Genomic DNA, 27430 nt, shown 5'->3' with positions numbered 1-27430 from the left:
TACGAATCAACTAACAATGCGATTTCGATTCTTCTTTTAACGATTTTTCTTTGTTAGTGATACCAAAATATCCTTCAAATTTCCAAAGATGGGCACCCATTGCTGTTTCCCACACATTATTTGCAGTCATTTATTAAAGGTGAATTAAAGTATTTTAAATAAGGCAAAACGGGAATAGGTTGGCGGGTGGATCATTTTCGTTTGGCAATGTTTACGTGATTGAAGGTTTCAAGGAAGGTTACTATATACTATACTATCTGTAAATTTTCTCGAACTTCCGTCTTAATTGTAAGTGAAAAAAAATGTTTAAATAATAGTTGTAAAAATGTTCGCTTCGTAGAGTCTTTCTTACATACATACTTAACAAGATCGAAAACGAAATGCCATTTTTTATATTCATCTTGAATTGTTTATAACTTTTGCATTTTTTATGTGCAATACACGCTTTTGGCACATTTTTCTAGGCGCTATTTCGGATCCAATGAGTATCGCACATAATTTTAAGAGCAGTATCTCTATTTTGTATCATTTTCAACTTGTCGACTAGACTATTACACTAGTTTCACATTTGACAACGTTGCTCAAATGTTCGTATTTTGTTTTTATCCGCTGCATATCGATTTAATTTTATAATTGCTTTTATTCTCGAACTCAACAACATGAACGTTAAACTTAATTTTTGTTACTCTAGCAACATCATAATCTTTTTTTTTATCTGGCATTCGTCACAAACGCCATTTATTTATTAAAAAATGGCTGCCATGTTGTTGGCGATTGTTGGGCGCTTGTTTGGAAATTAATGTTTGTTTCTTTTTAATATAATGTTTCACTAATTGTCTACGTGTTATTTCGCGAAGTTGGTTATGTGGATAAGTTTTTAGGTGAGTGATTGTTTCCATGACTGTGTAATAAAGCAGGAGTAAATCGGTAACGTAATAACTTTGTGATGGCACAATGTGAGGTTTCATTGCGCGAATTCAAGCCCATGTTATTTCTGAGACGTGATACAGAAGATATCTTACGTACCAGACTTTATTTTATAATATACAGTAGATATTGTTTGTTAGTTTACACATAAAATCGCTTTTAATGTGTGACCTTAGAATTTCTATGGAGAACAATAAAGGAAGGTCTTGAGTTCAATCTCGAAGGCATTGCCACGAAATGGGAAATAGTTTCGAGGTTCTTTGCTTTTACGTCGCTGCATAATCCTTACGTTTTATATTTTGTCTATAAACAATAGTTTTGTATTCTGATAGCGAAATGCGGGTAATGAACTTTTGAAGTACGCTTCCACAAATAGTCTACTTTCGTAATTTTTATTGTCATTGTTTTTTTCACTGTTACAGTTAATTTTTACACTTATAATATAAATCAAACTGGTTTAGTACCATATTTAAAAAAATATTAATCTCTTATATTCTTTATAACACAATTCTTTGTTAACTTTTACCTAATATTACACTATTAAAATAAATGCATTGTAATTGGTGCTGTAAAAAACCATAGTTTCTTGACAGCTTCTTTGTAGATTCTGCATTTCAAACCAATGGAAGTAAAATAAAAATTCAATGTTATAAACATTATTTGCATTAGAAACTTTTATCTTAATTTTGTGTAGATACCCCACTGAAACATAGACGCAGACAAATATTATTAATAATGTAAATAAAATATTATGCAGATAATTATTATAGACTTACACAAGTAAGTCTATAATAATTTTAGTGCATTATGTAGCTCAATATTGAATTTTGTTTGTATGTGGTACATTAAAGTAAGACAACTTTATAATTTTTTTTCTTTTAAAACAATTTTTGGCATTTATCAGCCATTAAGCCACAATTGCAATAGCAGAATTGGGCCTCAGTAGCTGGCCTTGTAATAGTATAGTTATTATGGAAATTAACAGCAATGGGTGTTGCTATTTCTGTTTAAGAGTTTTTGAAAACTGGCCACAGTTAAGAAAATAGTGACATCCACTCCTTTGCCTTGGAGACCATGTAAATAATCTGTCCTGTTATGGTAACTGTTTATATACCATGTTTAGGGCCACGCACCCATTTTACTAGTGTGGTGGGTCTCTGCATTAAAACAGGCCTGTGCCCTAAAGTGGCATGTTGATAGGCTGCAGATTATTATTATTATTTTTATTATTCTATCATTTATTGATTCTCATATATTTTTTTAAATTCTTATTAATGCTTACTAAAACAAAAAACACTTAAAAATTTATATATTATTATATATTTATAATTTAATTCACAAAGAACGCCTAGCTAAACACCTCAACCGTCTTGCTAGCTCACTATTAGTAGCTCCATGTATGAAACGCTTAAAATGAGCTGATGTGCTCGACAATTGACGGACGTTTGAGCGATGGCTCCCTCGTCTGTAAATGCCATTAACTTACCCAGCACATCTGATTATAGTCTCGCGAATGATCAAAGATTTATTAAAAAAAAAAAACAACCCTCCGCTTACTGGGCCACTTTTGAATGCCCAAGCAACCGGCGGTCAGGGATCCAGAGTGAGGAACCTCCTCACAATACGCACCGTTTCAAGGGTACTGCCTTCTGTATCCAACCCTTGATCCAACAACCAAGCGAAAGCTTCTTAAGATGTTGGTTGAAAACCATTGACTGAAACAACGATCAGAACTGTCAACTCAACATATTTTATTATTATTATTATATAAAAGACTAAACAGCTTATGCTGATGCTATATCATTTCCTGTGCTTTTTGTCTTTTTAATGTTTATCCAGTCTATTCTTAAACTGATTCAGTGATTCTGCAGTCACTACATCTTCAGGCAAGGCATTCCACATTTGTATAACTCTATTGCTGATAAAGTGCTTGGAAGGATTAGACAATGCCTATTGAAATCCAAGTTTGAGACCATAGCCCCTTAATCTGGGGTTACTCTTTTTTGAAAATATATCCTCAAAATTTGGAATTTTGTAATACTTATTTAATATTTTATAAGTTTCAATGATTGATTCAAGTTGTAGATCTTAACCACCAGTATTAGGAATGCTTATCAATTTATATTATAAATCTATTACTTTGGTTTGGTACTTTAAGACAAGATTAAGGAAACATATACATATCATATTTTTTTGTTGCAGATAAAAGTGCACCAACCAAAAGAATCAGCTTAAAAGCATTCAAGCTAAACCGATCAGATGTTCAACAAACCACAACCAGTAGTATAACAAAGAGTAGGCATTAAGTTTCCTTTCCTAATATATACATAAATCTAACAAGATGTGGCCAGCATCGCAGTACTCCCACACCAACCAGCATGCGCCAAATGCTGTGAAGAGTAATGACCATCAAAACCAGCAGAACTTGAAGACGCTGGGGATGACCTCTGCTATTTCAATGGCAGGTTAGTAATTCATACAAACTTATAAATTATTTGTACTCCACAGGAAAATTTTTAGATTTCAACGGGTAAACCCTACACTTAAAAAGTAGAATGCAAAAGGCTGCTTCATTGATGAATAGCAATCTCTGCTTGAATCAAATATGTTTTGTTCGCTCAATAGAATATGTTTTCTGAACCAGTTTTTGAGTAAGTACTAATGTTAATAAATAAACTTTGAATTTAAATATGGAATTATTTATGTTCTGCCAGGTCCAAAACCCATAGACATTGAAAAGACTAACGAACTCAAAGACGCGCTCGTACCATTCGGAGTGTTTGAATCGGAACAGGAAATGCACCACCGTATGGAAGTACTGGGCGCCTTGCATCGACTTGTCCGCCAGTGGATCAGAGATGAGTCGCTCAGGAAAAACATGCCGCTGAGCGTTGCTGAGACAGTAGGGGGGAATATTTACACCTTCGGATCCTATCGACTTGGGGTGAGTACTGTACCCTTAAATATTTATTCATAATAAATAAATATACATATCGCCATTTAGCCCCAAAGTTTGTTATGGGTACTAAGATCTCTGATGAATATACATAAATAGAACAATATTTCAATATTTTTAAGAAAAAACTTAAAACCTTTGTTATAAACAAAATCTGAGTGCAGTGGCTATGTATGACAGTATGATGTATTATAAATTTACACTAAAGCTTTTTAAATAATTTCTGATTGTTTTGTACATGCCGTTGTTTCTAGTTTTAATATCTACACACATAAAAATAAGTTGTAAATATTCTCATTGAGGAAATTGTAATTTTTCTTTTAGAAAATAAACGTCTTTAACCAAAAATATTTATAATATGCAGATAAATACCCAGACACTGTCTAATATTCATGTTCATTGCTCAAACATTTTCCAGTTGTGGGAATCAAAGTCACAGCTGCACCATCATGACTCAGAAAGCAGGGTCGCTGCCCACTGCGCTAATCGGCTGTCGAATATAAAAGAAAAACAAAAAATATCTATTTCTTGTTTTTTTTATGACCTGACTAGCGCAAGGGTGAAGCGGACACGGACAAACACATTTTGCTCTTTATAATATTAAGTAGTCGCAGTTGTATGGATTAGGAGGCATTAGGATTTATACTCTCATGTTCACCTTAGCTCATGAACAAAATAATGGTCATGAGCACATCAACCATCTGTTGACTCACCATTGAATTCTATAATTTTAATTAATATCAAACAAAATTTTATTTTAATTAATATCAACAAGACAAAGAGGCAGACATACTGTAGGTAGATAATTGATATCAAACAAAATTTTATTTTAATTAATATCAACAAGACAAATAGGCAGACATACTGTAGGTAGATAATTGACACAAAAAGAAATGCAGGATCATTTATGGCTTGATTGTTTTTTCTAAAAAATTTGTTTACGCAAAGTCAAAAATGGACATTTCTTTTAATCTGGCGATTTTTAAAGAACAGCCAGTCCACTGCTGTAATAACACAGGTCAATGTCCTCTTGCTATTATTCAATTTGGCGTTATTGGTCATAGGTCCATCATCGCGGGGCGGATATAGACGCACTCTGCGTTGCTCCGCGACACATCGACAGGTGCGACTACTTCGCTTCCTTCTACGAGCTCCTCAAGACTCAGCCGCAGGTATGTCACCATCACCATCGTTATAAGCCTAAAAAAGAAGACCTTATATTAATAGGCCTCTTCCACAGTGGCGAGTTATAAGAAACTTAGTGTCCATTTCCACAGAACGGCTCGGACCGGAGAGCAGATTCGTATAGCAATTAAAATAGTTGAAATAAGGTTTAAGGTACCAGGATGATACCAATATAAATGAATCCTAGCTAGATCGATTTATTGCCCCCTGTTGAAACCCCCGGTATACTAAATTTCATGAAAAACGTTGGAGCCGATTCCGAGATTCCAATTATATATATACAAGAATTGCTCGTTTAAAGATATCAGATTAAGGTGTCACTATTAAGATTTTTTAAATTCAGGTATTTAATTGTGGTACCTACATATTTATCTACTCCAGGTTAGGCATAATACATATATTATGCTTATTGATATGATTAAGTTTTGTAAATAAATAAATGTTATTGTTACAGGTAAAGGATTTGCGCGCTGTTGAAGACGCTTTCGTGCCGGTCATCAAAATGAACTTTGACGGAATCGAGATCGATTTGCTGTTCGCGAGGCTGGCGCTGAAAGAAATACCGGGTAAGAAAGGTAGTTGGAAATGACGACTGTCTTATCTTATTATTATAATAATTATTAATAAGTTATTATACAGTACATTAGAAGTTTTAAGAGGCTTTTTTTATGCCACTGCAAGTTAGCCCTTGACTGTAATCTCACGTTCTAAGTGATGATGCAGTCTAAAATGGTAGCGGGCTAACTTGTTAGTGCGTATGGTTGCCATACCCCTAATCGGTTTCTACTCACTTAATCGCTTAGCGGCACGCAGTGGCATGTATAGAGGGTATGCACAGGGTATTCAGATGATATAAAGTGAAGAAATTCTCCATTACGAGTTATAAAATCTAAAGCGTAGGCTTTTAATTTCTGAATTCTCTCTCGTCAGGTCTGGTTGGAGGCTTCGGCCAGTTACCCGACAAAGACGTGCCCCGACAGCGAGCAGATGATATAAAATGAAAAAAAATCTCCATTACGAGTTATAAAGACTAAAGTATAGGCTTCTTCTTCTTCTTCTGCTTGCGGCTCAGGTTCGTCTGATCCCTGGTGTCACGTCGACCGGCTACGATCTATTGTGACGCCGCTGTCTAGATCTCCCAGTAAGCGTTGGTCGCCTTCAGGAAAAGCAGCACTTTCCTTGCTGGAAGAAATTTAGCATCCACTGGTTGCATTATGTGTTTCCCCAAAAGAGTGCTGCGTTTATGCATCAGCGCGGGGCAGGAACAGATCAAATGCAGCGGCGTCTCCGCAGCCTCCTTACAGAGTCTACATAGATCTGTATCCTGCAGCTTTAGGTTGAACATGTGTCTATTAAGCCCACAGTGCCCCGTAAGCGCTCGCACTAGTATGCATAGGTTTTTTCTGTTGAGTGCTAATGCCTCAGAGGCGGCCCTTTTGTTGAATGGTTTTATTAGCGCTCGAGAATGGTTCATTCCTTGGAGTTGTCTCCAGCGAATAAGTGTGTGGTAATTACAATAGGTTTGAAGGGTGAGTTGCGCCAAGCTTTTGGGTATTCCGCAGACCGGCTCAGGGCCAATCTGCTTCGCCAAAGCGCCTGACTTTGCAAGCTCATCGGCCATTTCGTTACCGATGATCCCCTTATGGCCAGGAACCCAGCGTAGAATGACCCTGTTTATTAGCGCCAGAGTATTCAGTAATTGTCTGCAGTTTTCTACCAGTTTTGAGTTTAGAACCTCAGAAGATAGAGCAGAAAGTGCAGCCTGACTATCCGAATGGATATAAATAGTTTTGTTTTTGTAGTTCTTTAGCAGACAGGTTTCCGCACATTCAATTATTGCGAAGACCTCTGCTTGGAATATGGAGGCGTAGACACCCAGGTTACGTTGGAGCCCTACCCTGGTGGTCTCTTCAAATATTCCACATCCTACGTTACTACCCGACTTGGAGCCATCTGTGTACCACTTAAGGCTCCCCGGTTTCCAGGTGATCCGGTTTTCAAGCCAGTCAATACGGTTTGTAATTTCCACAGTATATTGCCTGAGGAAATTAAGTTTTGGAGTTGTTGAGTCTGTTGGCATCCCCAAAACAGGTATCTCAAGAACTGAGTTATGAAGATGCCTCAGTTCTCTTGAGATCCAGTTTACCACACCCTGGCTTGTTAGCCTGTACATGCAAGCCTTCGCCTCCTTCCTAACATGTAGATGAAGAGGAGGGAGATTCAGCAAAGCATCCAGAGCAGCCCCAGGGGTGGTGCTCATCGCTCCTGTTATGAGTAAGCAGGCTGAGCGTTGTAGACTGCTTAGCTTGTTCTGGGTTCTTACCTGCATCGTCTTACTACTCCAAACCACGGATGCGTAAGACACAATAGGTCTCACAATGGCTGTGTAGAGCCAGAAGGTTATCTTGGGTTTCATACCCCATCTGTTCCCCGCCAGCCGACCGCAGATCCCCAGTGCAGATTTTGCTTTTTTAAGTACGCCATCTATGTGGGAGTTCCAGGTCATTTTCCTGTCAAGTGTAACTCCCAGGTATTTGACCTCTTCCGAGAATGGGATACTTATGTTGTTCAGCTTGGGTGGCTTAAGATTGTCAATCTTAAGCTTCCTAGTGAACGGTATTATTACAGTTTTGTCAGCATTAACTGTAAGTTCGTTCTCTATACACCATTTTTCAATAGTGTTGAGTGCTCTTTGCATGCGATGGGAGAGGGTGTCCTGACATGCTCCTCGCACAATGACCACCAAGTCATCAGCGTATCCTTGGACATCAAAGTGCAAGTTAGCCATCTTGTGCAATAAATTGTCCACCGCAAGGGTCCAAAGCAGGGGCGAGAGAACCCCGCCCTGCGGACATCCCCTAGTGGTGAGCACCTCAACCGAGAAACTGTTTAGTTCGATTTTTACATTCCGGTTGGAGAGCATCGCCTCTACCCACCTGATGGTTGTATGATCAGCCTGCTTATTGGCAAGACCGCCCACCAGTGTGCGTATCGGGGTGTTGTCAAATGCTCCCTCAATGTCCAGAAAAGCAGAGAGTGCGATCTCCTTATCCTCCAGCGCTTTTTCAACCTTGTCAACAAGGCTGAGCAGAGCAGTTTCAGTGGACCTGCCCTTGCAATATGCGTGCTGGGTAGCGTGGATGGGTCTCTCAATGAGAAACGCATCTCTGATATACCTATCAAGCACTTTCTCCATCGTTTTTAGTAAGAACGAGGATAGGCTTATGGGTCTAAAGGATTTCGGCAGTGCGTAATCCTTTTTCCCCGTTTTGGGTATAAAGATGACCTTAACTTTGGTCCATTGTTCCGGTATAAGTCCCCAGGCGTAGCTTGCCCTGAAGATTTTTACCAGATGCGGAACTAACAACTGGGCTCCCTTTTGTAAAAGAAGGGGAGTAATGCCGTCAGTTCCACATGCTTTATTCGGGTTAAAAGAGCTTATGGCCCACCTCACAGTGCCAGGTCTGAAGACGATGGATGCCCTTCTCCAATCCTCAACTTTTGGATGGCCGAGAGAGCATGCCATAGTACTTCCAGCGTACCCGATTTTCGCTCCTGGAAAGTGAGTTGTGGCTAGTAGTTCTAGGGTTTCCTTCTCACTTGACGTGTAGGTTCCATTAGGATTTTTCAGGAGCCCCAGTTGATTGGGTTTCGCTTTAGCTAGCATTCTGTGGAGTCTCGCTCCTTGAGGCAGGCTACTAATTTCCTCACAGAAACTCCTCCACGATGCTCGCTTGGCTTTCCTTATCTCCTTATTGTATTCAGTTAGGGCTTTTTTATAAATGTCCCATTCTCTGGTCGCCTTCGCCCTATTGAATAATTTACGTGTTTTGTCTCGGAGTCGTTTTAGCCTCGAGTTCCACCACGGTGCCTTACGCCGTGTGGTCTTCACCCTAAGCGGGCAACTGTCTTCAAAGGCACTGATTGTACCTCTGGAGACAGCATCCACCGCAAGGTCAAGGTCAACACGGGTCTTTATACTTTTGGGGACCAGTTCCAGGTTGCTCTCTAGTTTGTTTTGGAAACTGTCCCAAGAGGTGCACCTCGGATTCCTGTAAGTAACTGTTTCCATGCTGGAGCATGACTTTATGTCAAAGTTGATGTGTCGATGGTCCGACATGGAAGGTTCATCGCTTACCATCCAGTTTTCTATATACCTGGCTAGATTGGTAGTCGCGAAAGTAATATCTAAGACCTCCTGTCTTGCCCTTGTTATAAAAGTAGGCGTGTTTCCCCTATTTAAGAGCTGAAGGCAGTTTGCAAGAAGAAAATCGTAAAGGTACTCACCCCTTTCGTTGATGTCACTGCTGCCCCAGGCGTCGTGGTGGGCATTGGCGTCACATCCCACCAGTAGCTCCGCGTTGTGTACCCGTGCGTACTCTACCACCGGGAGTAGGGCGACAGCCGGATTGGTGACCTCACCGGGTAAATACGCTGAGCAGAGGATGACTCTTCTGCCCCCCCAGCTGTTGAAAAGTATAGGCTTTGTAACCCATTAAGTATTTATAAATCTGACTGGAGATTTTCTTCATTTTATATCATCTGCATACCCTCTATGCACACCACTGCCTATAGCATAACCATACCATTTCAATTGTGAGCTGCCCAGAGCAAATTTGGCTTCTCTGACGCCATCTCAAAGAATAACAGTGCATAAAAAAACGAGTCAAAACTGCTTTATTATTTATTTATGTTAAAAAATATTCAAGGTGACTTTGAATTTGAAATTTGAAATTTGAATTTCAATCTTTTTTTTTTTTCAGTTTCCGTTGGAACCCTTGACCCTATTTGACCTTAAATGTAAACACGGCTGATTTTATTTAGCTCTCGGAATACCGATGTTGAACAAAAGTTTTTCATTGTCATGATTAATTCTATCTGTTGGGAGGCATTGGCCGTGGCTAATTACCACCCTACTGACAATAACGTGCCGCTAAGCGATTTAGATTTCCGGTGCGATGTTGCGTAGAAACCGATTATGAAAATGACTACCATACTCCCTAACAGGTTAGCCCGCTACTATCTTAGACTGCATCATCACTTACCACCAGGTGAGATTGCAGTCAAGGGCTAAGTTGTATTTAATTCCATCAACATATTAGTACCCTTTCCAACCAGCATTTTATATTACTACTAGCTTTAGCCCGCGTTCTTCGTTTCGCTTTTTTACAAATCCCATGGGAGCCTTTTATGTTACTCTATGCTAATCTATCCTTTTAATTAAGTCTATGGTGTAAGGAAAAATTCGTAAGAATTTATGATGACACCATAATGCAACCACAGACAAATTTAAAATTTTGGTTAAAAAATTAATTAAATAAATTTAATTCTTAATTCTTCTTTAATTCTTAGGCAGCGGCGATAGCCCAGTGGGTAAGAGCTCGACTTCACTTTCGGGAGGCCGAGTTCGAATCTTCGCCTCTAACTTTTCTGAGTTATGTGCGTTTTTTAAGTTATAAAAATATGACTTGCTTCAACGGTGAAGGAAACCGTCGCGAGGTGACTGCATGCTTGATAGTTCTTTATAATGTTCTCTAAGGTGTGTGGAGTCCACCAATCCGCACTGGGCCAGCGTGGTGGACTACTGCCTTAACCCCTTCTCATTGTGGGAGAAGACCCGTGTCCTATAGTGGGCCGGTAATGGGTTGATATGATGAATTAATAACCTTGGGTACCTTCGAATCAAGAGTGAATAGGCATCTTCCAGGCAAGCGCGCCCCATCTAAGCCTGCATCATCACTTACCATCAGGTGTGATAGCAGTCAAGCACTTGTCTATATATAAAAAAAAATGCCAAAAATCAATTTTATCGGTTGCTTAGTTATAGCGTACTTACAATCAAAGGAAAAACAAACACACTTTCGCATTTATAATATTAGAATAGATTATTATTAAAAGAAGTGGGTAACAATTGCACTTCTATAATTAATTTTATATTTTCTCCAGATTCCTTCGACCTTCGCGACGACATGTTGCTCAAAAACCTGGACCAGAAGTGCGTCCGCTCGCTGAACGGTTGCAGAGTCACAGACGAGATCCTAAGACTTGTGCCTAACATCAATAACTTCAGACTCACCCTCCGAGCCATCAAGCTGTGGGCTAAACGTAAGTTTACGTTCGTTTTAATTATCCATTGCCGAGTGTTCATACTGCCAATCTGTATCCTTAGTACAATATTTGCTCGCTCGCAATTTACAATCATTTTAACATCTGAGTAAAATGGATGTTATCTATAGGGTATTAAAGATCAAATTTGCTCACGGCTAGGGAAACACGTTGCAGAACGTTCGGAAAAATAAAAATCTGTCCTTAATAGTAGGTTTAATACAAGATTAGCTCGCTCGCAATCGAGAAGACGTTTTCGAGTATCGAAACATTTAAACATCGGATTAAAATTGATTTTATGCAAATTGTATTAAAGATCAAATTTGCTTACAACTAGGGAAACACGTTGCAGAACGTTCGGAAAAATAAAAATCTGTCCTTAATAGTAAGCTTAATACAAGATTAGCTCGCTCGCAATCGAGAAGACGTTTTCGAGTATCGAAACATTTAAACATCGGATTAAAATCGATTTTATGCACATTTTATCAAAGATCAAATTTGCTTACAACTAGGGAAACACGTTGCAGAACGTTCAGAAAAATAAAAATCTGAAGTACAGGACTTGAGACTCTAAAACTAGTAACATTAGGTCCATTTTACTTTAACGGTATAGTTTTACATGTGAAAAAGCCTCGTCGATTGCGAGTGAGCCAATCTTGTATTAAGCCTATGACATAGTGGTCATCGGATGTTTATGGGTTTAAAAGTAAGACTAATAATAAAAATACCTAATATTAAAAAGTCTTGGTAAACTGCAGTGTAGTTCGTTAACCCTAGAATCTGCTTTCTGAGTCCAAGGCTGAGGGTTCGATTCCCACAACTGAAAAATGTTTGGATGGTGAACATGAATGTTTTTCAGTGTCTGGGTGTTTATCTGTATGTTACCAGTATTTATGTATATTATTCATGAAAATATTCATCAGTCATCTTAGTACCCATAGCACAAGCTATGCTTACTTTGGGGCTAGATGGGGATGTGTGTATTGTTGTAGTATATTTATTTTATTTATTTATTTAATCTAGTTTAAAAAAATCTTGAATATTTGAGGAATGTTCTCGTAATGAATACATTCTCATTACTCTCTCTTCTTGATCTGTATTTTCAGTTATTGGTTGCCTGGAAGAGACCGCAAAATTGTATCCGTAATATAAGAAATTTATTTACAATTTTTCTGTATTTTCAAGTGGTGTACTTAATAATTCATTCCTTTTACTGTACACAACAGAAAACAAATAGTTACAGAAATTCAACTACAGTACAGCAAGATAGAGGTTAACTTATCGCTACATAGTGATCTCTTCCAATCAACAAAAGTAGTAAGAGCAAGTTACCATAGATGTGAAGCAATGATTGGAAGTATGTTCCAAGGATCTGTTTTTTGTAGGTATAGTGAGATCTTTCTTTGTCATTTGCGATAATGAACTATTAGGACCCCGGTAACAATAGGACCACTACGTTGTTAACTAACTTATGATATTAATAGAAATTCAACTGAATATGAAGATTCCCACAACTGGAAAATTTTGGTGTGATGTCTGGGTGTTTAAATTATAAGTATTTATGTATATATTTCTTCTTCTTAGGGTGCCATCTCCTTACGAAGGTTGGCAATCATTAGGGCTATCTCTACCTTGGACACCGCTGCTCTAAATAATGATTTGGTGCTCTTTCCAAACCATTGTCGTAGATTTTTGAGCCATGATATTCTTCTTCGGCCAGGCCTTCTTCTGCCTGCCACTTTACCCTGTATGATAAGCTGAAGAAGTTCATACTTTTTGGTGTTCCGCATCACATGACCAAAATATTCTAACTTTCTTTTTTTAATTGTTAAAAGTACCTCTGGAACCTTACCCATTCTCTGCAATGTGTGTTATTCCGTACACGATCTGTTACGAATTTTTATGAATAATGTATGTATATGACGATGTGTGTATTGTCGTAGTATATTTATATTTATTTATTATTTAACTCTTAATTTGTACACTACTATGAAGTAAGGAAATAAAATAGAAATACAATGACAGAAGTAGAATACAAAAGGCGGCATTGTCGCTTTGTAGCGATCTCTGCCAGGAAACTTTTGGAATAGGACAAGATGAGCGAGAGCGGACAGGTGGTGTAAAATAATTATAAACCTACATTCAAATAGCTAAGAAAAATATAATAAAATAAATTAATAAACTAATATATACTCAATCATACATAAATACTTAAGAACATACCGATAATAGAAATAAACATAAACAAGGTACTAAAAGTTGTCATTAATGAGCAAGATAATGTGCTTTCACTGCGTTTTTAAATGTAAAAATTTATTTTATGGTGTCAGGTGTGGGGTCACACAACAACACACACACACACACACACACACACACACACACACACACACACACACACCATAAAATAAATTTTTACAGTTAAAGGTTATTAAATGTAAAAATTTATTTTATTATTTTTATTAATTCCAGGCCACGGCATTTACTCGAACACCCTGGGTTACCTCGGCGGAGTTTCCTGGGCTATGCTGGTAGCGCGCACGTGCCAGCTGTACCCCAACGCATTACCCGCTACATTGCTGCACAAGTTCTTCCTGGTGTTCAGTCAGTGGAAGTGGCCGCAGCCTGTGCTACTGAAACAACCGGATTCCGTCAACCTTGGCTTCCCCGTGTGGGATCCACGGGTGAGCAAACATATGTACCTAAGTCAAAGTCAATATTATAACTGACATGGGTCAGTTTTTTTTTATTTTTTATTGGTCAACTTTATGTGTGGGATCCTCGGGTGGGTAAACATATGTAACCAAGTCAAAGTCAATATTATAACTGACATGGGTCAGTTTTTTTTTATTTTTTATTGGTCAACTTTATGTGTGGGATACTCGGGTGGGTAAACATATCTAACCAAGTCAAAGTCAATATTATAACTGACATGGTTCATCAGATATTTTTTTATTTTTTATTGGTCAACTTTAGAGTAGAACAATTAACAACAACTAGGTCACTGACCTCATCTCAAACCTCTCAGAGTTTATGTGACAAGGTATAGATTAATAAAAAATATATATATATTTATGTAAGTTGCAATCACAACCCTACCAATAGTCAGTACACAACATAGCAAGTTTATGATTACAACTTGTACATAGATGACATACCAGATCCCTACCCCATGCAACAATCTCACAGATAAAGTTATTTTATAACAAAATTCTTTAAGGTTGCCCTTACATATTTAATGTTATTAGTGTTTTTAATCTTATCAAACAAATATAAGTTATAATATTTACTGATGACATTTTTGATGCGTACATTTTAGCAGTAGAAGAAGTCAAAGTCAAAAATATCTATATTCAAGTAGGCCTATAGGTGGCCTTCTTTATTTATAGGTGACACTTTTGATGCATGAGAATTACACGGAATTAATATGAAAGGCATATGCTAATTTCGGCAGCGACGGTAGGAGAGCCGTAGCTTAATTGGAGAAAGCGCCCAGGCCGCGATTGCCAGAGAGTCACAGGTTCAAATCCTCTCGGTTCCGAAATTTTTTATATGCATTTTAAATTTATAAAATTGATAACTCCTCCCCAAGTATAGGTAGAAACACTAATAAAAATTATATAAATTTAAAAAAAGATGTGTGTACATGGTAGTGAAATGATGGCGATAAAACAATACACAATTTTAACCTAAACCTATGTCTTCAGGTGAACGTTTCGGACCGCTTCCACTTGATGCCGATCATAACGCCGGCGTACCCGCAGCAGAATTCCACCTTCAACGTGTCGGCGTCCACCAGAACCGTCATCATGGAGGAGTTCAGGCTTGGTTAGTACGTCAACATTCTATTCTAAACCAAGGCAAATCAAAAGAGATTTTCATTCAAATTTATCGCAGATATCTATAACCTATGTATATAAAAGGCAAAGGTGACTGACTGATCTATCAACGCACAGCTCTAACCACTTGACGGATCGGGCTGAAACTTTGCACACAGATAGTTATTACAACTTAGGCATCCGCTAAGAAAGGATTTTTGTAAATTCCAAACCTAAGAGGGTTAAGGGGGATGAAAGTTTGTATAAAATTACATCCACGAAACCTTGATTTCAGGTTTTCGATTAAAAATAAATAAATATGTGTTTGTTAATAAAATTCCAACTCCCAAAGGCATCAAATAGGGGATAAAATCATATAAAAGTCATATACTCGTAAATGAAAGTTTCTGATTTTTTAAGTAATTTACGTTCTATTAGCAGCAAGCCTTTTTTTTAAACCTTCGTAGTTAATAATAATAATAACAATAATAGTTTTATTATTCCTTACAACGGTTTACATATTATTTTAAATGGATTTAATTTACATAATTAAATTCTAAATACAACAAATGTTTAGGTTAGTAATTTTTCTTAAAACTATGTTAGATTTAATATTTGTTGTAAGGACCGCCTTTGGCGGTGAAAGCCTCCTCCATGAGTAGCCAGGACTTTCTGTCCATAGCTGCTCTTGCCCATGTTTTTCCTGCTATCTGTTTTATATCATCAGACCACCACAGACATGTATGACAAGTGACCACCGCTCGACTTTGACTCTTTGTATATGTCCTGCCCATATTCATTTCGAAACGAGTACATGTTTTATGGCATCTGTAGCCTTTGTTTCCTTCCTAATACAGACATTTCTCACTCTATCCTTTCTTTTTATATTCAAGAAGCTCTGCTCCATTCCTCTCTGGCATTTACCTTCGTAGTTAAAATTTACCAAATCAAAAATTTAACTTAACTTGAAGCCCCGGGCATAGGCTAGTCTTCAAATAAAGCCTCAAAACATCAATACTATCATCATTAACATCGTCTCAACCAATGGAAGTCCACTGCTGGACATAGGTGTTTTGTAGGGAATTTCAAATAGCATGGCCGGTGCCGCTTGGGCCCACGGGCTTCCTGCGATTCGCTGTCATCATCTGTTCATACCTTTGGGGGTGTACCAACGCTGTGTTTACTGGTGCGAGGTCATCATCCCTACACCTTGGGAAGTCCATTGGTTCTTCGGGATATTGACCCCACCTATTGTCACTTCAGCTTCGCGGCTCTATCTAATTAGAACGAAAAGAGATAATTGAAGTAAACAAACTTTCTTGTAATGTGTGTGAGAGAGAAAAAGACCGTGTACATAATTTAATTTATTATTTACTAGCAATTGTCCGCCTTTAAAACGGTTTTTGCGTTTTTATAAGTGTTTGAAGCGGTGATACTGTATGCGGAGCTCGACTTAAATTTCGGCTTTTCTAAGTTATGTGCGTTTTAAGTTGCTTCAACGGTGAGGAAAAACATCGTGAGGAAACCTGCATGCCTGAGAGTTCTACATAATGTTCCCAAAGGTGTGTGGGGTCCACCAATCCGCACTGGGCCAGCTGGACTACGGCCTTAACCCCTTCTCATTGTGGGAGGAGACCCGTGCTCTGTAGTGGGCCGGTAACGGGTTGATGAGTATAACGGTTTTTTTTATCCCGGAACTGTTTTCATAGGATAAAAAGTAGCCTACTCTACTCTATGTAAAAAATCAAATTGATTGGTTGCCTAGTTAAGGCGTGAAGGATGGACAGACAAACAAACATTTACATATATATGTGACTCTATAATGGAGAGTGTTCGAGTTGTTTGCTTTGATACCTCCTTCCCTGTTCTCTGACCGCACCTCGCGTCGTAGAAATAAATTCCACCCTCATCATCTGGATGCCTGGTATTCTTTTACTGTTCGAAATACCAGATCATTTCGACCGCGATCATTGTTCTACTTGCAAATTGTGGAACAATCTCCCATCTGATGTGTTTCCTCAAAAATACAATCTAGGGTTATTCAAGCGGCGGATAAACATATTCCTTAAAAGCCGGCAACGCATCGGCGGCTCCTCTGGTGCTGCAGATGTTTATGGGCGGCGGTGATCACTTACCATCAGGTGACCCACTTGCTCGTTTGCCCGCTATTAATATAAAAAAAGAAAAAATGTGTACAGGTTTGGATGTGACTGACGAAATAATGCTGGGCAAGTGCGGCTGGGAGCGGCTGTTCGAGGCGCCGCACTTTTTCTCGCGATACAAGCACTTCATCGTGTTGCTGGCGTCGTCAGCGAGGGCTCTGGACCAGTTACAGTGGTGCGGACTCATCGAGAGCAAGATCAGGCATCTCATCAGTAAGTGTATCTGCCCGTTTTTTAGTGGTAGCAGTTTTTGTGACCGCAGTAGACGCTAGTAGTAGCACATGTGTCGCTGCTGACGTTCTCAGTTTTATTTCCTTAGTCATCTCATACAACACCGCGGATGTGGGGGGCGATAAAGATGCTCGGATGAGGTTATAAAGTAACCCTCTTGTTTAATTCGTTTTTGATTATTAATTGATAAAATATGAATAATTAATTATAATTATAATTGTATAATTTTGCTACAATAAATGTTTGTCTATGGGGTAATGTTTGTCTTATGAATTAAGGAATGTTCAAAAAGGGAACGAACAAAACGACATTCTGACAATGCCGCGGCTTTTCAAAATTGAGACGTTGACAGCAACGCGAACCTACCTCACTCACGGCACCGCACGCAGCGAGCGCTGGACCTGCGTTCTCCCTGACCGAACAAATGGAAACTCAAGGTCAATGTGGCGAAGACTCGATTTCCATCGGGCGCTCCGCCTGGGTCCCGCAAGTCAATCGCGCTACGCACAATAACAGGAGCACCACGTTTCGTACGGAACCAGGTCATCGCCAGGGACCTACACATGGAGAGCCTGGAGGCGGATTCATCCGTCGCCTGAGCACCTCAATGTTTACGCGCGCCGACGGAGCGCGATCCCAACATCTGAGGGGCATCGCGCCATACCATAAGCGCCCGCCAGACGCAAGGGGGTCGGCACGAGACCTCACCTGAACATACAACGCTACCTCGACGTTGGCTGACGGGCGCTCACCAAACCCACTCTGGTGGGTTACCTAGAGTTGCTAGAGTTAGAGTTAGAGTTCGCTGGCGCGATCGAACTGTCGCGGCGTCACTCAGACAGGACACCACGGACTATTCCAACCCAGCACCCCGCCTGTAGTTGCAGGCGGCGTTGATATCACTGAAAAGGGCCACCACCCTGACCAGCTACCCCTAGCTCAACTCCAGGCACTCCGAGGACGACCGAGCAGTAACACCAACCTTTTTAAAAATTCGCCAATAATGTGAATACTGCGTTTTCACTTGCCCTGACCCCAAAAGTAAAGTTAGTCATTATCTTAGTTGAGTATTATAATAATTTTAAATGACATTGTGAGATAGTGATAACAAAAAAAAACACCCGGCTAAGTTTGTTGTGGGCTTCTTCTTAGACCAGGACGCGTTTGGAGCCCTCGTAGCTTTAGTTTTAAGTTTACGAATGTGGTTATCGCTATCATCTCACTACCGTGAAATTCTTATGTACGTATCAAAAGTGCCACCTATGGGCCTACTTGAATAAAGATATTTTTGACTTTGACTTTATTACCATATCTATTATAATGAAATAACTTTCTTTGTCTTTCCAGCGACGCTAGAAAGAAATCCGCATATAACTATAGCGCATGTGAACCCAGAGTGTTACAACTCTGTTCCACTTAACACGAACAACGGACAGCCGCTTGCTTTGCCACCGGGTAAGTCATGATTACTGAACATATACTATAATATAAAATACTAGCGTACCCAGCCCGCTTATTTTATTTAAACAATAAACTTACATCATTAAATTTTTAATTTAAGTCGCATAATATATTAAATCATTTATTTCTCTCCGTATTCATTCTCTTCTATTCTCTTCTCGAGCGGGTGCAGATCATTATCTACACCTATGTACACCCAACAATAGAATATCATCATAGTTAATAAAAGCTGTATTTGACATTTCGACAGTTCAAAAATAGGAGTGCCTCCGATCGTCACCAAACTTTACAGGATTACTCGCCAGGTCAATCCGTTCGGAGCCTATACGGAACATACCCACACACTTTCTCTTTTATATATATATATATTATATTTCATCATCATCATATCAACCCATCACCGGCCCACTACAGGGCATGGGTCTCCTCCGACAATGAGAATGGGTAAAGGACAAAGTCTACCACGCTGGCCCAGTGCGGATTGGTGGGTATCATCATCAGCATCAACATCACTTCAACCGATTGATCAGTGGCGTTCCTAGGGTTTTGAAGATGGGCAAGCCCTAAAAAAATATATTAAAGTGTGTCCGACGTACGACTTTCAGACACATTAACGGATTTCTCTCGGATCGGGAGTTACATCGATAATAACCGAAACAAATGATGTCAAATTAATTTAAAATCGACGCGAGACTTAATTACATCAGCTACGGAATTAATAATATCATTTTGAATTTTATTAGATAAATAACTCGGCTCGGATTTGTCGCTTAGTTGATTTTGCATATGTTTTTCTAAAATAAGATCCTATTTTGAAAGTAACAATACAAGTTCTACGAAATTTCCTTTATTTAATGAACTATTGGACTCGTCATGACCTCTTAAAGGTAGTTCTTGCTATGCCAAATGACAAACAATATCAAATAATCTTTGAAAATCACTACGATTATGGTCAACACGCGAATTATGATTGGAAATTTCAATTGAAAATTGGTGGGATAAAGAAGTATCTATGCGCTGTTTGCCGAAAATAAAAAAATAAATAACAGCACTCAAATGTTTATGTGTAAATCTGGTGTCTTTTTATAGCACCTGTAAAGTTATTTAAATCTTTGTAACCAGCCGCGTTCCAAACGTTCTTTTCATTAGAAAAAAATATGCAATACCAACAATATAATTTATTAGAATGGGAGCATCCAACAATCCAACGAGTATTGTAAACCGATCTATTAAATTGTCTCTTATGATTTTTATAGTTTGAGAAATACATGTCTGGCGTAGGTTTCGGTGATGTTATTAGCTGTTTTTTTTCCAAAAAAGTTAAATAATTTACCTTTTGTTCACCAATTAACGTTTGCACACACCTGAGCCCGCCACAAGAAACAATTTCCACACAATTTGAACTCATTGTTAATAAAATTTACTTTAATTAATAATGGAAAAAAAACAATTAAATGCACTTTTTCGAACTCAAGCAAACACTAATAAACTTCAAACTATGAATGACAACACTCTATCGGAGAAGTGTGAAGTTGTTCAAATTTGACATCCTGACAAACTTCAACCAACCCGTAATGTTGCTTTTTATGTCCATATAAATTATTAAATAATTTAGATTGTCTCTGCTAAAAACACTAACATTTCTATATGTGAAAGCAGTAAAAAATAAGCCCCATGGAAGCCAACGAGAGTGAGTGAGACAAAGCGAGAGGTCTTCGTGCGCGACCTTGATATTTTGTCATTCCATCGCCGCCACTCGGAAGTTTGCTGCGTTCGGAAATCGCGCATTGTAATTGCACTATTGAGTCAAAGTTCATACTTTTTTATTTCCTCATTGCTATCAAGTATGAATTATTACAGGAGATTTATTGTAACGCAAGCCGGGCTTTTCGGCTTGTATGGTAGTACCACCACTGCGATTGATGTCCACTGCGGGACATAGGTCTTTTGTAGAGAGTTCCAAAATCCACGGTCCTGGGCCGCTTGTTTACAGCGGCTCCCAGCTACTCGTTTGATGTCGTTTGTCCACCTTGTTGGGGACCGACCAACGCCGCGTTTACCTGTGCGGGGTCGCCATTCCAACACCTTGGAACCCCAACGTTCATTGGTTCTCCGAGCTATGTGCCCCGCCCATTTCCACTTCAGCTTTGCAACTCGCTGAGCTATGTCAGTAACTCTGGTTCTTCTACGGATCTCCTCATTTCTGATTTGATCACATAGAGATGATCCCATTCTTCTTCATCACATTGCTCTTTCCATCGCCCGCTGAGTGATTCTGAGCCTTCTTATGAGACCCATAGTAAGCGACATCGTTTCGGATCCGTAAGTCATCACTGGTAACACGCACTGTTCGAAGACTTTAGTCTTCAGGCACTGAGGGATTTTTTGGTGGATATATTAAGCTTAAAAGTGGATATATAATAACTAAACGTTTTTTTCCAATGTTATGTTTACATACTATTATTTCATTCCACTAAGTTAACCCTTGAACTGGCCGACTACCATTGCTTAAAGCAGTATTACCTGAAAATGACAGTTTAATTTACATACCTTTATGTCCTTAGCGGTATGTCTTTGTCGGAAGGGTGTAAAGAAAGTTAGAACGCGTGTCTTCTTATAAGAGAGGTTGACTTAAACTTAGCAATATTGAAGATTTACTTTGTCAAAACTGTTGTTCTACCCTGAAAGGTTGCCTTAAACTTAGTTATATAGAAGACTAGCTGTTGCCCGCGACTTCGTCTGCGTTTGATTTTGTTTTTTGATGTGGCATTAAATTAAGTTGTAGATCTAAAGTAATTTAAGGTATTCAGTATCGCTAAGCCTTAAATGAGGGGTTTGCTGCCAAATGAGTGTTGGTGGACTTCGAACTCCTTTGAGATACATCATTGTGAACTCACAGACATGAAGGTTTTATTGAAGAGATCAAATATAGTATCAAAACACGAGTGAATGTTTTGGGTTGCTTGCACCATTTAATGAACATTGAGCTGACCATTGCCTAACAAAAATCAAATTATATTGATTTCTAACCGTAAACAAACCACTGAGAGAAGATTATTATATAAAAACTAGCGGACCCCAGCGCCATCTGTCGGGCTGATTTGTGACTCTAAACCATCCAGGGTGCCACCCAAACGCATACCAAAAAATTCATTCAAATCAGTCCAGCCGTCTAGGAGGAGTTCAGTGACATACACACGCACACAAGAAATATATTATATTAAAATTTGAAGAATCGCCCACCGTATAATACTTTCCCTGACATCTATGAAGTTGAAATCTTACTGCGCGGTTTCTGTTGTCAGTATAATAGATAAAGGCCTTTGCAGACAACTTAAGGTATTTATAAAGACTTTTTTTCTAATGTGTGTGTTATACATGTTTAAATTATATTTTTAATGCAGGTATTGCTGTGTCATCGGACAATGTCAATGAGATCAACAAAAATGAAGAAGTGAGTTTTATAAATTTTTATACTGGAGCAGGGAAAGATCAAGACTTCCCGTGTTTTTAATTACTCTACCATTTAACATACAAATTTATTTATTTGTGTTAAAAAATATTTCTTAGCCTACCTGCAAAATAACTTCTAACTAACTAACTTGATAAATAAGATCTACATACGTCGAACAGTTCTCTAAAAATTCCCGTTCAGTGAGTGTCTACTACCTTTGGCTTTTACGTAAAATAAAGTTATATAGTTTTATAAAAAAAAAAAATATTTTGAAAAGTTACAAATGATTCAAGGTTGCTTTAGATATTGTTATTTTACATACTTAAATAGAAAGATTTTAGGAAATATAGACTAGATAAAGGTTTATTTTCCAATGACTCTTATTTATTTATTTAATCAAGGGTATGAAGAATTTGTTATATTGAAGTACATTATGAAAATTAAGCTTAATTTGCTATCCTTATACTTCACACCAAACAGATCCTCGGTACCCTCTACTCACGTTTCGCTCCGAAGATGTTGACTTTACAATGAATAATTGTTTAGTTTGACACCATACAGATTCACCTGCTGTTCGCGGAGTATAGTAAATTAAGCTTAATTTTCATAATATATTATAGTAAGTAATAACGCCCGCAAAGTAACGCCCGCTTCTATCCAATATATTGAAGTGAGTTATATAAAGGTTGCACTGTAACACGTTACAGGGCGAGGTTATCGCGAACGTGTGCTCGATGTGGTTCATCGGGCTGGTGTTCGACAAGACCAACGTCAACGTGGATCTCACGTACGACATCTCATCGTTCACCAAGGCGGTGCACTACCAGGCCGAGAACACAAACATGTTGCGCGAGGGGATGACTATAGAGGTATTTATTATTCAAGGTCATTTTGAAAATTTTCGCGGCGGCTCGTACGGCGAAGTACTGCTGCCAAGCAGCTGCCTGAATGGCAGACTACCGAGAAGCAGCCCAAGAATGTCATCAGTAGCTTGAGCTGTGGCATGTTCATATGGTTGACATCCAAACGAGACGCATGAAACTTTTTTCATCCGCGATTATGGTTTTGGTTGCTGATGGATGGACTGAGGGCGGAAATTTTTAGGTCGTGTTTCTTTGCATGCCCCGCGAAGTGGTGCTCTGTTTTTAGGCCAGGCGAAGATAAAAATATTTGTTCATTGAAAAATGATGGAAATGCCTACCTACTACTTTCGCCGCAAAAAACCTCTTCCTTTAAAAAAAATAATCTACGTTTTTTCGCTAAATTAAAAATGGGCCATCTTCATACATGTAACTTGCATTGAGCTACAAGCTTAACAGTATCTTGATAAATAAACCACAAGAAAGGTTATTTGAAATAAAACAAGCGTGTCTAATATCATGGATTATGATGGATTATCGATGTGATAATAAATAAATATACTACGACAATACACACATCGCCATCTAGCCCCAAAGTAAGCGTAGCTTGTGTTATGGATACTAAGATAGCTGATTACAATTTTATATTTATTTATTTATTTATTCGTAATCAACAGCGTTTCAATAAAAATATAATTCTAAGGCCACACAGATTACATAAACATAACATTTTGAAATAGCAGGCAACGTTTGCAACAATGTTAACAATATTTGCAACAGTCTCGGATTTAACATAAAAATAATTAAGGTAAATTAGGTATTGAATTAATCAATATGTAAGAGTTAATAACATAAAACGTGCGTGCGTGCGTGCGTGCGTGCGTATGTGTGTGTGTGTGTGTGTGTGTATATTTGTGTTTGTGTGTGTGTGTGTGTGTGTGCGTGTGTGTATTATAAACTGTGTATACTGAAAAACATTCAGGTTGATTTATTTATTAAGAGCACTAACAACATGCATATTACACGTTTTTAAACACAGCAAAAACATGGACTGATATGCACGTCAATTACAAGTGCACATAGCATTGACAAAACGTCATGTAAAATTAATTTCATCACACAAACGTTCTTCAAAACCCATAGTCTTGGACTCAGCCGGCTGTCTAAATAATAGTATAGTTAGTAAGGTCCGTGTTACAAGTGTTATGAAATAGATATTTATGGTCTTCGGCATAACTACCAGGCTATCATAAACGCTAACCGTTGGTTTTGTTCATTCCAGGCGCGTCACGTAAGACGCAAACAACTCCACCAGTTCCTCTCGCCGTCATTATTGATCAAGAGGGAGCGCACCCAGTCGGGGACGAAGCGCAAACACGACGCGCACCCGGCCAGCACACTGAACACCCACCCACCCGCACCCGTCAAGAAGACCAAACGACTGTCTGAGAGTAGCGTGAGTATCGTGAGATAATTGAATTAAATAAATAAATAATAATAAATGTACTACGACAATACACACATCGCCATCCAGTCCCAAAGTAAGTTAATCCTTCGTTTAAAGGAAATTGCATACAATTCTACAATAAACTACCCATTGACATCTTGGAGATGTCTCTTAAAAAGTTCAAAGTTTGTATTAAACGTAAGCTTATAGAGAAGTCCTATAATAGTATAAAGGACTACGTAATCGATAAAAAAGCTTGGGTGTGAATTATTGCTCTAACCAGGTTGCTCTTCTAATCATTTTAAATGACAATGTGAGATGGTGATAACAAAAAAAATACCCGGCTAAGTTTGTTGTGGGCCTCTTCTTAGACCAGGACGCGTTTGGAACCCTCGTAGCTTTAGTTTTAAGTTTACGAATGTGGTTATCGCCATCATCTCACTACCATGTAATGTACGCATCAAATGTGCCACCTATGGGTCTACTTGAATAAAGATATTTTTGACTTTGACTTACCAGACACTGAAAAACATTCATGTTCATTACACAAATATTGTCCAGGACTCAGAAAGCAGGGTCGCTGCCCACTGCGCCAATCGGCCGTCAAAATTTAATCATCGTCATCTTCATCCACCCGTTACCGGCCCACTACAGGCCACGGGTCTCCTCCCACAATGAGAATGGGTTAAGGACTTGGTCCACCAGTGGCCCAGTGCTGATTGGTGAACCTCATTGCAGACTGGTTGACAATAATTTAATAATAACTCTGATGTTAAAATTAAACAATCGAAAGGTTTTTTGTTAAACATGCGTCACCACGTCAGCCCACGTCGTTTATGAAACCAAACGTTTCTCTTTTCACTAATTTCACGAAGGTATTTGTGATGTAAAAGGTAACTCCTAAGTCTGACTATTGCTAATATTATTAAACTAAATAATTTGTAATGTTATTTATTTTTATTTTTACTACAAGTTAGCCTTGCAATCTCACCTGGTGGTAAGTGACAATGCAGTCTAAGATTGTAGCGGGCTAACCTGTTAGGAAGTATGGTAGTCGTATCCCTAATCGGTTTCTACGCGACACGTCTTTGTCGGTAGGGTGGTAACTAGCCACGGCCAAAACCTTCCACCAGACAAGAATTTTTACAATATTTGTTGTTGTAGGCGTACCAATTCATTAATAAATAAATATTTTTTCAATCTTCTTTCTTTAGAAGGATGTTTTCAATCAAAAGAGTATTTTACAATCTTAATATGTTTCCTTCCACAGACGGACGAAGTCAGCATCCTATCCTACAACGACGACTCCAACTCTTCAAACGTAGTTGAAGTCAACATACAGAATGGCAACGCCGCAAACCATTCACAAGAAACTGACAGGAACAAACCCACAGACAAACAGATGGCAAAGCCCGAGCACAGCCCCTCAACATCAAGTACCATAGCCTGTACGTAGCATTACGAGGAATGGCGTCACAGGTTCATTTACGGAACCAGTAACGTCAAGCAAAACCGAGTGAAACGCGCTTAAGACGTTTAATAGTGTAGTTTATAGCCTTTACGGCTCCCAGACAGAAAATAAACTTCATTTTTGGAGTGTTAAGTGTCTATGAAAGTGATTTAATTAAGGTGAACGTAATAGTGATGTGAACATTAAAACGTTTGAAAGGAAAACAATTAAATTCGTTTTACGGCAGTTGGGTAAATTCGATGTTAACGACTATCCGGAGTTAACCTCATACCATTATGTAAAATGAAGAGAACAGAAGATTTTTTACTAACGGTAAGTCGGTAGTAATATACATTGTATAATATAATGTAGAAAATTTTTGCACTCCTTGTAGGTACATTTTATGTGCAGAAACTAAATCTATTTAATCGTAAATGTTGTATTGTATGATTTGTAGACTTAAAAATTTCCAATTGCAAATATGGCGATGCGTAGAAGCACATATATGTGGATAAAGAAAAACAGACTTCCTAGAATTCAAAGCCCAAAATCTTTATTAATAATATAAACAACAAACATTTGTTTGTTTTTTGGACTCCTGAACTGATTTTAATTGAAAGAGGAAGAAGCCTTACTAAGCTGCTTTATCTGTGTGCAATAACTAAATGGTCTGTGTGCTGAAACTAAACATCTTATATTAATATAATGTATTATATATGCAAATCAATTGCTCTGTCGTAGTCTGCATATATCTTAGCTATGAAGGAAATACATGTCACAAAATAATTTTAAAAGTCAAAAACATTATTTCATTTGTCACTATTAAGGCATAGAATATCTATTAATGAAAAAAATATATTAATTAGATAATCCTTGCCATTTGCAGCCTGTTATTTGCATACTCTAGGAGGTAATGGATTATTAAAATACATAACAAATCTGCGGTCAGCACCTTCAGCAGGCGTCACCGAGGATTTAGTAGTTTCGGGAGGGGAGGTTACGTCTATGAGTAAGGTACCACTAGTATAGAATAAGTTTGAGTAAGTACATTTTATAGAAAGATTCAGACTTAGAAGCAAATTCAGAATTAGAAGCAAAACAAAGAAACAAATTTGGAAACAGACACCATTTTGCTGTGTCAGGTCTTAAAAGAAAGTACGAAAAGACGACATAGAAGCAGCCGTTACTATGTAGAATTCCATAATACACAATTAATACTAAGCTTGATTTCCTATAATAAGAGAATTAGTATGGTGTAATTTATAATTTCTTTAATCTTGCAATGTACTGTTAACGTGTTGACGACCTCCCTGGCGCAGCGGTTAGAGCTGTGTTTTTTAGATGAAGGTCCCGGGTTCGATTCCCGTCACGGGTAAT

The 27430-nt window shown here is 38.3% G+C and overlaps 1 protein-coding gene across 4 annotated transcripts; it reads left to right on the top strand.

Annotated features, from left to right (window-relative positions):
• The first annotated feature begins 753 nt into the window (after positions 1 to 753).
• Positions 754 to 26388, top strand: LOC120634758 (poly(A) polymerase type 3). 4 transcript variants are annotated; one of them, XM_039905533.1, is made up of 15 exons: positions 754 to 881; positions 3130 to 3392; positions 3642 to 3871; positions 4948 to 5055; positions 5523 to 5643; positions 10421 to 10441; positions 11015 to 11173; positions 13643 to 13854; positions 14878 to 14998; positions 17187 to 17363; positions 18729 to 18836; positions 22247 to 22296; positions 23004 to 23165; positions 24439 to 24612; positions 25874 to 26388. In XM_039905533.1, exons 2-15 carry the CDS (start codon positions 3269 to 3271, stop codon positions 26057 to 26059), a joined length of 1953 nt encoding a protein of 650 aa, XP_039761467.1. In that variant the 5' UTR covers positions 754 to 881; positions 3130 to 3268; the 3' UTR covers positions 26060 to 26388. The 4 variants fall into 4 exon arrangements, with proteins under 4 accessions (XP_039761467.1, XP_039761468.1, XP_039761470.1 ...); XM_039905534.1 differs by having other exon boundaries at positions 5523 to 5634; positions 25874 to 26375; XM_039905536.1 differs by lacking the exon at positions 10421 to 10441 and having other exon boundaries at positions 5523 to 5634; positions 25874 to 26375.
• The last annotated feature ends 1042 nt before the right edge of the window (positions 26389 to 27430 follow it).

Source organism: Pararge aegeria, chromosome 25, assembly GCF_905163445.1.
Source record: "Pararge aegeria chromosome 25, ilParAegt1.1, whole genome shotgun sequence".
Lineage (NCBI taxonomy): Eukaryota > Metazoa > Arthropoda > Insecta > Lepidoptera > Nymphalidae > Pararge > Pararge aegeria.
This window is presented reverse-complemented; position numbering and strand designations above follow the sequence as displayed.